This window comes from Crocuta crocuta, unplaced genomic scaffold, assembly GCF_008692635.1.
Source record: "Crocuta crocuta isolate KB4526 unplaced genomic scaffold, BGI_CrCroc_1.0 scaffold556, whole genome shotgun sequence".
NCBI lineage: Eukaryota > Metazoa > Chordata > Mammalia > Carnivora > Hyaenidae > Crocuta > Crocuta crocuta.
This window is the reverse complement of record NW_027527436.1, coordinates 2569958-2583490: the sequence shown is the minus strand read 5'-3', so window position 1 is coordinate 2583490 and position 13533 is coordinate 2569958. Positions and strand designations below refer to the sequence as shown.

The window sequence follows — 13533 nt, the reverse complement described above, 5'->3', positions numbered from 1 at the left end:
GCTATACAGTACTAAGTGAGAAAACCTTACCAGAAGTGAAGCATTACTCATAGTAGCTAAGATATGGAAGCAACCCAAGTGTCAATCAGTGGATGAATGGATAAAGAAAATGTAAACACACACACACACACACAGATACGTGTATGTATGCATGTTTGGAATGGGATATTATTCAGCCATGTAAAAAGAAATCCTACTATTTGCGACAGCATGGATGCAGCTGAAGGAAATTATGCTGAGTGAAATAAGCCAGACAGAAAGACAAATACTGTAGGTTCTCACATGTAAATAAAAGAACAACAACAAAAAACCCAAAAAATATTCCTCAAACTAATGAAAGCAGAGTAGGATGGTGGTTAACCAGAAGATGGGGAAATGTTGGTCAAAGGGTAAAAGGTTAGATTTATGGAGGATGAATAAAAGATCTAACATGTAGGTATGATGACTCTATTTAATACTACTGTATTGAACTCTGGAAAGGTACTAAGAAAATTTCAAATATACTCATCACACACACAAAAATGATAACTATGTGAAGATATGATATGTTAATTAGCTTGACTACAGTAATCATTTTAATATGTGTGTATATCATATTATCATGTACACCTCCAATATAAAAAAGTATTTTTGAAACATGTAGAATAGAATGTGTGATATACTCCAATTTTAGTAAATAGAAAACAAATAAACATGAAATATATCTGTGTGTTTGTGTATGTTTGTGTGTGTGCAAAAATTTCTGAGGAAAAATTTGCCAAATAATTGGCTGTAGTTTCTGTAATGATGGCAGGTAGGACTACGGAGAACTTTCACTTTTAGCTTCTATAATTCTATAGTGTTTGAATTTTATGTAACTTTATTATTTATTAATCTCTGGTAAACTTTTGTATTGAAGTTTAACATATATACAGTACAGTGCAAAGGCACATAAATGTACAAGTTGATGGATTTAAAAAACTGACAGGCCCTGCATATCCAGCACCCAGATTATTAAATAAAACATCTTGGGGGGGGGTTGCCAGAGCTCTGAATTGTGCCCTGTTCTACATCATAACCAGAGCTGCCATTATCCTGACTTCTGACACCACTGATTTAATTTGCCTGGTTTAAGCTTGATAGAGCTGAGATTATACAGTATGCATTCTTGTGCACCTAATATCTCTTCCACAATGTCATGTTTGTGAGATTTATGCAAGCAGTTGCATGTAGCTATGGTTTGTTCACTTTCATTACTATATTGTATCCCATCTTATCCTTTCTATAGTTGACATTTGTATGGACATTTGTATACATTCCAGTTTGATGATATAATGAAAAGTGCTTCATTATGGTTTCATTATACAAGAATAATTATATATCTTTCTGAACCTATGTATTTTGGGGGGATATATACCTTAGAGTGGAATGGCTAGATCACAAGGTATGCATATATTTAGAAGACATTCATTATCTTATAATGTAAGGAAAAAGTGACAAGACTGAGTTACCTGAAAAAGGTAGGGGACAGTTGACCATACAACATCAAATAAAATTACCCTTTGTTATACTAAATCCTTCCTTCTCATAGGAAATTTTCTTTCATTGGTGTAAAGTATTATATTTTAGTTGGACTAGAAGAGCATTTCTTTGTTACATAAGTGTAAAATCTATAAATCAAATGCTGTGTTTGAAAAATACATGCAATTACATATCCCATGAATAGCATATAATATTAGTTGATTTATTCCAAAGTATAACTTGGCTAAGTATTCCTGTCATTCTTACTCTGATTCCATTTCATTCAACAAATTTTCTATCAGTTAGGAACAAGTAATTGTGTTTCCAGATTGAGCCATTATTAATTGCTTACCTTATTCAAATCCTTGCTTCTGCTCTCCGGTCTATTGCCACATAGATGCCACCAGTACACTAATTTTGTTACCATCATGTCCTGAATTGTATCTATTTGTATGAAATCACCTTCAGCTGTTTAATATTTTTATTTACTTTTTAGAATTCATTTATTTATTTTGAGAGAGAGAGTGAATGGGAAAGGGACAGAGAGAGAGAGAGAGAACAAACCCCAAGCAAGCTCCATGATATCAGTGCAGAGCCTCACACAGGTCTCAATCTCATGAATCATGAGGTCACGACCTGAGTAGAGATCAAAAGAAAAGAGTCTGATGCTTAAGCTACTGAACCACCCAGATGCTGCCAGGTGTTTAATTTTAAAGCAATAGTTTTAATGATAGTATTTGATGCCACGTATAAAATTTACAAAACAGTAACAAAAAGTAAGATGTCTGATGGAGAGAGGTACTCTAGACCCAAAGGAGAGAAGCTTAACAGGAGAAGACTTGGTAGAAATAGAACTGTTATCCAGTCACAATGTAGACCACACTTTGGCCAAGTTTATGCTTTTGCTGGCAGATGTCTCCTCCTTTGACCTGACTGGTGTACCCAAATAATTTATATTTTTGCCTCCCATCTCTTTCTTTTGTGGTGAGTGCTGTATATCCACTACCTATTCATCTTTTCTCTCAATTCTTATCACCCACTAGTTTGGGCTCTGGACCATTGCATTCTGCTGAAAATGATTATGTCTAATGATTAGTATCAGCTTTGTCATCTTTTATTCAGGTGTAATTATTCTGGACTTATAGGGAGTGTCACATGGTTAACTAACTTTATCTTCTTATAGTTCTCTTATCTAGGCTTCTGTTTTACAGTGTTATCATTGTTCTAACTTTGTCTTGTTTCTTTTCTTTTTCTTTTTGTTTCATTTCTTTTCCTTTATTTTCTTTTCTCCATGTGGAGTATTTCCAATAAAGGTTCTTTTTCTTTCTCTACATTCTGCCTCCAGGAGACATGGATTCTTGACAAGTGTTTGCCAGTTTATTTTTCTAGCCCATCTTCTCTTCTAAGATTTAGTTTCTTGTTTCCAAATGATGGGTAGGTTTTCACATCACTAATATAAACACATTGCACCCTAAACTGGACTTATATCCTCAACCCCATATTTTCTTCTTTACCTGACCTTTCTATTTATGTTAATAATGATGCTTTTTTTCCTCCAGTAATTGATGAAAATGATTGACCATGTAGTCCCACATCATCACCTCATATCAACATGTCTTAATGAGTTTCTTCTAAAATATACAGTCTTTTCTTTCAAATCCATTTAGTTACTTATCAATTCTTAATTAAAAGTTTTATCATCATATTTCCCCAAAGCACAATGATATCCTAACTGGTTCCTCTGTGGCTAAATTATCTGTATCTTTCATATATCCCCCCATTAGTTTGGTTGCCTTAATCCTGACTTTGAGGACCCTATTCCCTTCCTGCACCCAAGGTTTAATGGCTTCCTTTAGTCTGTAGGGAAAATTGCAATCTGGAATTTAGCAGAGTAAATTTAGTAGGGAAGATGAGCTAGTAGCAGGGTTCAAATGAATTTGAACACTGAAGAGTAATTTGTTGGGACCAACAGTCTTATTCTGTGGAGTCAGAGAGACACTGGGAGAGACAAGGTGTAAATTTAACAACAAGGACATAATAATGCCCTAGCAGCGAGGAGGAAGAGAATCAGAGTGTAAGGCAATGGAATATCAAAATGAGTAGGACAAGTATGTTTAAAAGGCCTAAAGCGCACAAACACACACACACACACACACACACACACACACACACACACACTCTAGAAGCTGAAGATGCAGAAGCTAAGAAGGCAAGGAAAAATTTGAGTTGCCTCTTGGGAAAGTCTGAAGCCCATATTCTAGGCTTGACTTTGCTGGTGTTAAAAAAGATAGATACTTCTCAGCAATCTGCCATTTCATCTTTATCTTCTACTCAAACTTCTCAAGCTAGAGAGTCTATGGCAGATAGGCCAAGATGTGCTCCTGTGCATCGTTTCAAATTTATCTCTTAACTCCTTCCCTCACATCCAACGTTCTTTAATGTTTTCCATACCTCTATCCCTTTGTACAATCTCCCCCAAAATCCTTTCTACTTTCTGAAAACAGGTTCAGTTATCATATTCTCTGTAAAACCTTCCTCAATCCTTTTGAATCATATTGTGTCTTGTAAATATCTCTATATCACTTATCACACCTCATGACAGGATTTGGTTTTGTCTGTTTTCTCAGCTAGAACTTAATGCCAGGCACTGGCTTGTTAGTTTATTTTCTTTTTCACTGTGTCACAGAGTACTCAACAAATGTGAATGTCCCATTAGTGCATAGCTAAAAATGACAATTTGATACTCATGAAATGACTTCTGCTTTCCTGCCTTCACACTTATGTTTTATGTTAAAACTTCTCCTTTTCCTCTGATGCACTCCCTCCCCTCACTTCTCTTCCTCTAGATTCTCAAAGTATTTAATAAGCGCGGCTAGACACCATGGGATGAATGTGGTGGAAAGATGAGTCAGACATGGTTCCTACAGTAGTTGCAGTCTGTTGAACCCAAATTAAACCCCCACCTAGGGAAGACCCTTGGTTACCAGCCCAACCTGAAGGGAGCTGTCTCTCCTCCAAACTTCCATAGTTCTGGTTGATTGTATTACTACTCAAATCACTATTCACTAATTTTTTAATATCGTGAGCTTGAGCTGGTAGTTGATTCCTATGTAAGTTCTTGACCTCTTATTTGTTTCTCATCTTATGATTTGTCTGTTAAGACACATATGTTGCTTTTTTTCCAACTAAACTGGAAACTCTTTGAGAACAAAGGCTATACCTCTTAAACTTCTTTGCCAGGTCAGACAATACACAAAGCAAAGTGTGTTACACACAGGAAGAGAGCTGTAAGTGAGTGGGATTCCAGGTGGAATGGAGTTGGGACCATGTAGCGTAGTGAGAAGACAGTTTATGAAACCATCACAAGCTTCCCCTGCTTCCTGAGCTGGGGAAATTCCTGAGACAAGAGCATCGTGTGTTGAGGGCAGTGCTTATGAGTGATCTGAAGGGTGAAGGGGACCCTGAAATTTTAAAGACTGCAGACCATTTGGTTACAGGATCCTATTTCAGAAAATGAGCTCTCTGGGCTCCTTCATAGCAGGTCTTTTCCAGTTCTTAGCTTCTGTTACTAGACTGATTCTTTAAACTTCATAAGTATTTTAAACAAGGCATCCTGTGGTCCTTTCATTCATGTCAAAACCCATTTATTTTTATGGCTCTGATAATATTTTCACATTGATACTCTGAGTATCCAATTTTGGGTTGACAACATGTCCTTCTATGTTGATGAGTTTTGCATAAATTTAAAGTACATTATATATTGATTAGTGGGAGTGCAGGCTTGAGTCTCCAAGAACAGGTTGGCATTCGTAATAGGATGTATTTAAAACCAAATGGCTAGGACCAGTCCATTGCTGTGTATAATTCCCTGACTGTACTCACTACATCATAAATAATAATGAAAGTAAATGTACGTTTATCAGAAAGAATCAACAAAACCTCAGCACTGATTTGCTGATTGCACTTGTCTCCAGGCATTAAGGCCAGCTTTCGAACAAGGGTGCCTGAAGGTTTGATTGTCTTTGCTGCATCACCGGGCAATCAGGAAGAGTATTTTGCACTTCAGTTGAAGAATGGACGTCCTTATTTTCTTTTCGATCCTCAGGTAAATGAGTAATCATGACTTGATATTTCTGAGTGTCCTAGGTGCCAGGTACTGAAGTAAGCGCTTATATTTTCACACTGAATCCTCACCAAAAACTTGGAGGTAAGTACTATTATTATCCTCACTTTATCAATGAGGAAAATGAAACCTACAATGGTGATGACGATTTGCTCATAACTAAAATAGCAGAGCTAACTTTCAAACCACATAGTCTGACTGAGAATCTACATGCTTAACAACCATATGCTATTTTATCAAGAAGGCGCAAACTTTCAAGTAAATTTGAATAGACCGATTATTTTCCTTGAAAGCAAGATTATATCTTCCACTTTCTTCCTCCTCTCTTCCTCTTTCTCTCTCTTTAACACCCCCCACACTCTTTTCCTTCCTTCTTTCCTTCCTCTCTCCCTTCATCCCTACCTCCCTTTATCCCTCCTTTGTTCGCCAGCAAATATTTAAGTTCCTATCAGGTAGTATAATGCTGGGTATTGTGGACTACAGTAGTTTTAAAGGTAAATGTGACCATGCCCTTATGAAACAATCTAGGGAGGATACAGTGAAAAAACCCACTTAAAATATTCATGTATGTTAAGAAAGAGAAGCAAAAATGCTAAGCATTATGGGAGCATAAAATAAAGGATCTTTCTTTGCTGAGTTGTCAGTCTTCTCTGAAAGTGTGGTATTTAACTGAGATGCAGAACAATGAGGAAAAGTAGGTCCAAACAAGAGCACATGTCTGTTCAGGAATAAATGTGTTTGAGGTGGGGCAAGACAGGGGAGATACTAATGAGAGATTAAGGAAGGCACAGAGAGCGAAATTTCCAGGCAGAGCAAATAGCAAATCTTCAGTGCCCGGGATACAGGGTACATATGAATGTGACATTGTATACACTGAGATGAATTCAATATGGTTGAGGGATAGAACAAAGAGAAAAGTGGGGGTTTGAAAAGCTGGGTGGAAACCGAGTTGTGTAGGGCTTTGTAAGCAAATGGGAAGATGTAAGATTTCCCTAAGGGCAATGGGAAAGCATTGAATAGTTGTCTTCCTTTTAGTTAAACCAATATTAGTAGGAATTTGACATTAGGCACTGTATTGGGCCTGTTAGTAATTGAGAAATGAATAAAACTTTTTAAAACATGTTTTACTTTCCATTTCCTCAGGCTTTCAACTTAAAACTGCTGAGCTAAGTCATAAATTATGCTTGCCAAATGTTGCACATCACACCGTAAAGCTGGTGTAACTTTTCCTCTCTAGTCTAAGTCATGCGCCAAGAACTCCAGGGGAGGATCACCTCTTAATACACCCTGGACACCCACACACCTTGGAGAGGAAAGGCAGGTCCTGCTGAACTACGTGTATTTGAGCATCATGCCAGGCTCCTTGCAGGAGACCTCAAGAGGCAGGGTGGGCCCTTCCTGCTTCAGGATATTGGAAGACCCATGAGTTGGCAACTGGAAAAACTTGGGAAGAAAGGTTTATGCCTGGTGTTTCAACCAGGATCAGATAACAGCAAGGCCAGTATCGGATAGGCCCTCAGGCACAAGGACTTCTGTGTGTCCTGTAGAATTGCAGTTTCTTAAGGGGTTCCAGTAGGTGGGCAGTGAGTGAGCAAGGAAGACATAGCGACACGTGCAGATGCAGCAGCCAGAGAGAATGGGAGAAGCAGCGGCTGTCTCAGAAGGCAAGGCAGATGGCAATTGGGAAAGAAAAGACAACAACCAGCATGCCAAAGTGGATTCAATTACAGAACTGAAAATATTATTTATCATTTGAAAACTTTAAGGAAATTAGTTAGAAGGAAGACATGCTGGGCCTCAAATTAGCAGGTCAAAATATGTAACAAGATTTAGAAAGATGGAGACTAACTAAGAAAAAATTCGAAAAGAGAACAAAAACACCTGTAAGATAAAAAAGATACAAAGGATGAGAGAAGTTAATGAAATATAAAGTAGGAGAGCATCTCTTTTTAGGAAAGAATGGATTATAAATTTATTGAAAGGCCTGATGAAGTTCTAGTCAAGATTAAGCAAAACTAATGCTTCTAAAGGATTTCTATGCAACAGACATTATTGTAAGTGTTCACTCAGTGTGTACACACACACACACACACACACACACACACACATTTAAGTACCAAAACAACTCTGAGGTGGATATTCTGAGTCCTACTTTGCAAGTAGAAATACAATCTGAGCCACAGTTAAATTAATTTCCCTGATATCCAGCTAATCAAGGATGAAGCCAGGCCTGAAACCCAGGCAGTCCACCTCCAAAGACCATGATTTTTAACTCCAGTATTATATTACTTATTAACATGAAAGAATAATGCTTGTTAAATATACAGAACTCAGATAAAATAACTTTTGTGCACCATATTGGAAGGAAATATATCAGCAAGGCTTCTAACCAATAGGAAAAAAAATCTGAACTGTACAGTAGTGTATATTAAACCTGACAATATTAAGTTCAACTTAAATATTTAATGACAGTGTGACTGGAAATGTGTTTTACACTGCCAAAGAATCTTTGAAATAGAAGAGACATGTTGCAAAGGCAAAGCGGACAAACAAATAAATCTCTAATAGTTGTTTGGTGCTAAAATTGCTGAAAGCTGAAGGAGAGGGAAAGATACGTGATTTAAAAGTTTCTACAAGTATCAATCTAGTGGAGAAGACAGTAGGGAGGTAGATTATTTTCGTAAAATAAATAGGCAAAAATGTTTTATTTTGAATGCTGTGAAAAAGACATTAATTATTGATAGAATGAAAATGTTCCCAGAACATCCAAATTAACAAGGTGAAAAGAGAGACTAAATGCTAAATGGTAAAAATCAACAAAAATCATGAAAAGAATGGAAACAGTAAGGTAAAATAGAAGAATGTCAATGAGAAAGAAAAATCTGGCTCTGTGTTTCTTCCCTCAACCTATATTCTAATATCTGGGAATATTTGAGAAGATGCCAGATAGAGAAAAACCTTAATTGTATAACCACTTAGTCATAGAGCTTTTGAAGTATACAAAGTGCGTTCACATTAATTATCTGACTTCATTCTTGAAGTAGCCACTTGAGGTAGCTATTGTTTTCATCCCTGCTTTACATGAAGTGGTTTAACTAGGGTCACACAATAATTTAGTGATGACACTGGATTTAGTTTATTTCTTCAATGTCATTTTGTTAAACAACTTTTTTTTTTTTTTAAACAACTTTTGTACTCCAGGCACAAAAGCTGTGTTATGCAGCTATGCACTGGGAACACAGTCATGAGAAATGATCAAAATGCCGTTCACTCCTACCATTTGCTCACCTGGGCCCCTTCTCCCACAATTGGAGAATAGAATCTCTGCCCAAGTTGGACAGGGTAGGGAAAGAGCAAGACACAGAGAGGTGTCCTATCATGGACACTGCCTTGTACTTACAATTGGTCATGTCCAATGGAAATGCCCATCCCCATTGTCTATGTGCTTCAAGATGACCATGCACATCCCAGAGCTGTATTTGCAACCGTATTCTGACCTCAGTTGTTCATCACTAGTGTTGAGTACAATATGCTCAATAAGGGCACACACACATATACACACATGCACTCCAAACATGTGGGGCAAAGTCTTTGCAGAATTAATCCCAAAATGATTTTACCAGACCTGAAACATGACTACCACCTCTTTGGACAGTGTTGTTTCCTTTTGGGAAGAATGTGGCACTTAAACATACTGAAGAGGAGGGTAAACAAGTTAATTCCACTCAGCCAACGTATTGTTATTATGATCCTGAGAATGGCTGCCAGAAAACTCTCTGTCTCATCTTTTTCATTGCCTTTTCAGTGATCAGATAGACAGTCCAGTGTAAGAGATGAGAGTAGCATTCAGGGAAAAATTCATGGGGCATTGGCAATCATTTCTGCCGCTTTCCCTTCTCCCTCAGAGAACTACTTAGAGCACTCATCACNCAACGCGGGGCTCGAACCCATGAACAACGAGATCATGACCTAAGTGAAAGTCGGACGCTTCACCGACTAAGCCACCCAGGCGCCCCTGTCACTAGCTTTTCTAGCTGCTCTGTACCTACTCTCTGTACTCAAATCCTAACCTGTATAAAAAGTTGGTAGGTACCAGCCAAGTATTAATCAAATTAGTATAGCCAAAAGTTGGAGGAGCAGGGGAATGGGAAGGGTTTAATGATGCCTGGCAAGTGAATTTTTATCTGGAATAACAGTATCTTTCCATGACAAAAGTTGCCTGCATTTTCACGAAAGTGACCATGAATTTGTTCAAAAGTAAAGAAGGTATTAGTTGAGCAGGGTTATCTTAGGATGTACTTGAAAAAGTGAAATCAGATCTATTATACTAAGTGGTCTTGGGACCTGATGCCATCTATGTATGAAACAGTGAGCTCAAGCTAGCAGAGGCTGTGTCCTTCCCCACTACCGAGGAATTGATACTCTAATGCAGGTTCACTGGACATATCTGCTAACTTTTTCATGATGGCTCCACATATTTTCAGACAAAGAATTGTTAAACTGGAGGAATGGAGAAAATCTTGAATATTCTTCCATTGTTTGTTCTCCTTTTAAGTAGGAATATGGACTACAGCTACTTGCAGAAAGTTAGAGGTGTCCCAGATATAAAGAACTTAGAAGTTTGTTTTGTCTGCTTCCCATTGATGTCCAAATTATTTATATTTTGCCAGATCTCTTTCCTTTGTCTTTAATGAAATGAGATTATCTAATGAACACCTTATTGTACTCATCAGACAAGTAGTTACTTGCTTAATGTATCTTTGGTATCAGACTGTACAGACCAGTGAGGGCAAAGTCTTTCTGTTTTGTCCTGAAACTTATCCTTGAGGCTGAGTTCTTAGAATGTGTCACATGCTCAATAAATATCTGTTGACAGTTTGACTGACTGAGTAACTATTGGTAAAGTGACTTATAATTGAAGAAAATTACCTATTTTCTAGTATAAAATTTCTAGCTCTTCAATGATTATTTAACAATTTAGTTCTTATTTGTTTTAATTTCCCAGTTTGTTAGAAACTGACTTCAAGTGATGATTATCTTTAGGTTATTGTCCTGAATCCATTCAAAATAGTTACATTTGAGTTGTGAAAAGAGCCTTAATTTAAATCACTGCTGTCTAGCACATCATTTCAAAACAACTTGAAGTTGTTGTGTGCCTTTTTAGAAATATGTTAATAAACTTAAGTAATGAATTCCTTATATAACAATGTAATCCTACATAGAGGCTATGGTTGTAAAAACTTATTTGGTTTCCCTTTCAATGAGCTCATGCACTCTGTGAATAAGTATGTGGGGTAGGGGGAAAGATTCTTTATAAAATTTAAAATTGGATACATGTTTACATGTTATGAACCAAACACTTGGAATTATTGTGAAGAGTCACAGTAAAGAAAAGTTTCTCCGATTCTTAATTCCTGTATTTTTTTGGTTAAGTCTCTAACAGCTATCATATCCCATTCTTTATTTGATTAATTTCAATTTGTGTATACCTGATTAAAAGATATTTCATTGACCAATAATGACTGTGTTAATCATTTAAATGTTTTATGTTCAGTGATGTTAAGAAATTCACATAACATTCTGATTTCACTTAGAAGACAACTGCAAACAAGTGTGAATGGCATTTATTTAATGTGTCTGATGTTTTCCAAATGGAAAGAATAAACTGCATGCTAGGACACGAGAATCGATCACAGAATTATTCTCTTAACATTGGTGGGGGAACATATTTTTCAAATGATCATCAAATAATAATATGCTAAGTTCTTCCAAGTATAAAGCAAATTTGGCATCCTGAAGCTCTATGTTATGTACTCAAATTTGTCTCCAATAAATGTGATTTCTGAGGTAGAGAACTATTAATGCTTTAAATTGTTGCCAAACATAATATGAAGAACCACTTACTCAGACACCTGATCTTTAGAATGCAGCATCGTTTGTAACAATTTTAACGCTAACTAAGTACACTTTGATGAGACAGCATTTAATAAAATGCTCATTAATTTCATCATTAGCAAGGGTATGCTAAGAAGTAAGCCAGTTTCTTATGTCACGCCCAATTAGCATCCCATGCTAGTAATCCCATTAGTATTGTTGAATTCACTAATGGAAAAACTAATGGGCATGCTACCAGGGCACATTAATTGGGCACGACACCAGTTCTGGTTTTAATTATTAAACTACGATAATGAAATGTGTGTTTGTAAAATATTAAAATGTTGAAATAGAGTTGAAGAAAATAAAAGAGTATGTAGAGGAAAGAGATATAAAGAAAGCCAACCTACAAGAATTCAAGGACTAGAAGATGGATTTACCAAATGGTCATCTTTCTAGCTGATCGAGTTGTCTATAAAAGTTGGGATATTGTCCACAAGAGAAACAACCCACTCATACTCATGGGAAATTAAAAGCTGTTTTTTTGTAATATGAATTTCTGTATGTCATACATGTTGTCATGCTCTGTATGAGGCCTGACAGGAGCCAATTAAATGTGTACAATGGACATGTTACGTTGCCGAAGCTATTTTAGGGAAATACAAACAGAAATGTTTTACTTAAGATGGTATGACTCACATTGCACTTTTTGTGATATAAGTCTTCAATTACATCAGATGATTATTACTCTTCTTGAAAAACAGTATTCCAAAATTATAGGAGTTTGGCCAAGTGCTCTAATTAATTAAAATAATATTTTGTAATATTTTATCCAGTTCTATTTTGGTTTAAATTTTTTTATTGGATTTGAAGTTAATTATTGCTAAGAAAATTACCTTAATTAAGAAAGAAATTTATTTTCATTTTGAAGGTTTGGAGTAATTTTCTGGTTGTTTTTTTCTTTGATAGTAGTAGTAGTAACTGATGATGGTAACAGAGTGGAAATATCTTCTCCTAGGCTTATTTCCTCACTAATACTAAAAAGAGTAACACTGTGATAAACATGATATGCCAAAAAGTGTTCACTTGACTAAGAAGTAATCAGATGGAAGGTTTCTCTTCTACTTCTTTCTGTTTCCTTACCCTCACCTCCTTTCTGCTAATCTCTGTTCTTGATATCTGCCATTTCCTACTCTTAACTTTTTAAATGTTTATTTAATTATTTATTTATATTTAAAAATTTATGTTTATTATTTTTGAGAGAGAGACAGAGACAGAGAGCAAGCAGGAGAGAGACAGAAGGAGAGAGAGAGACGCAAAATCCGAAGTGGGCCCCAGGCCCTGAACTGTCAGCACAGAGCCCCTTGCGGGGCTCAAATTCACAGACCGGAAAATCATGGCCTAATCTGAAGTTGGCCACTTAACCGACTGAGCCATCCATGTGCCCCTATTTATTTATTTTTTAAGAGAGAGAGAGAGCAGGGGAGGGGCAGAGAGAGATGGGGACAGAGGATCTGAAGCAGGCTCTGTGCTAATAACAGAGAGCCTGAAATGGGGCTTGAATTCATGAACCCTGAGATCATGACCTGATCTGAAGTTCATGCTTAACTGACAGAGCCATCCAGGCACTTCTGCCATTTCCTACTTTTATGTGCTTAGGAACTCATTTTTAACTATGATAGAATGACCTTAGATACAAGTATAAATGCTAGACTAAAGATTACAAAGCATTGAGTACTAAGTTTAACTGCACATTCATGTTCAATGTGTTGATAACTGGCCAATTTTATATAAATCTCATTCCTTCTACTTATTAGAAGTATGGTGAAAGTTTTTGCCAGAGAAGAACTTTTTGCCAGACCTTTTTTTTTTATCTTTAGCACAGTATAGATTCAATGGTGTTTTATTAGTTTCAAATTCTTTTTTCATATTTCTAGCAAAATTTTTAAGAACTAAAATTTTAGAATAGAAAATTCATTATCTGTCTAATGAATGTAAGTTCTCAAAATGCAAGTGAGTTGTAAGAGATTTTTATT

At 36.4% G+C, this 13533-nt stretch overlaps 1 protein-coding gene across 1 annotated transcript in view; it reads left to right on the top strand.

Moving 5' to 3' along the window:
• Positions 1–13533, top strand: part of USH2A (usherin) — a 717315-nt gene that overhangs the window by 264173 nt on the left and 439609 nt on the right. The window contains exon 21 of the mRNA XM_077759473.1: positions 5475–5605. Within this exon, the coding sequence (XP_077615599.1) occupies positions 5475–5605 (131 nt within the window). The remainder of the gene's footprint in view (positions 1–5474; positions 5606–13533) is intronic.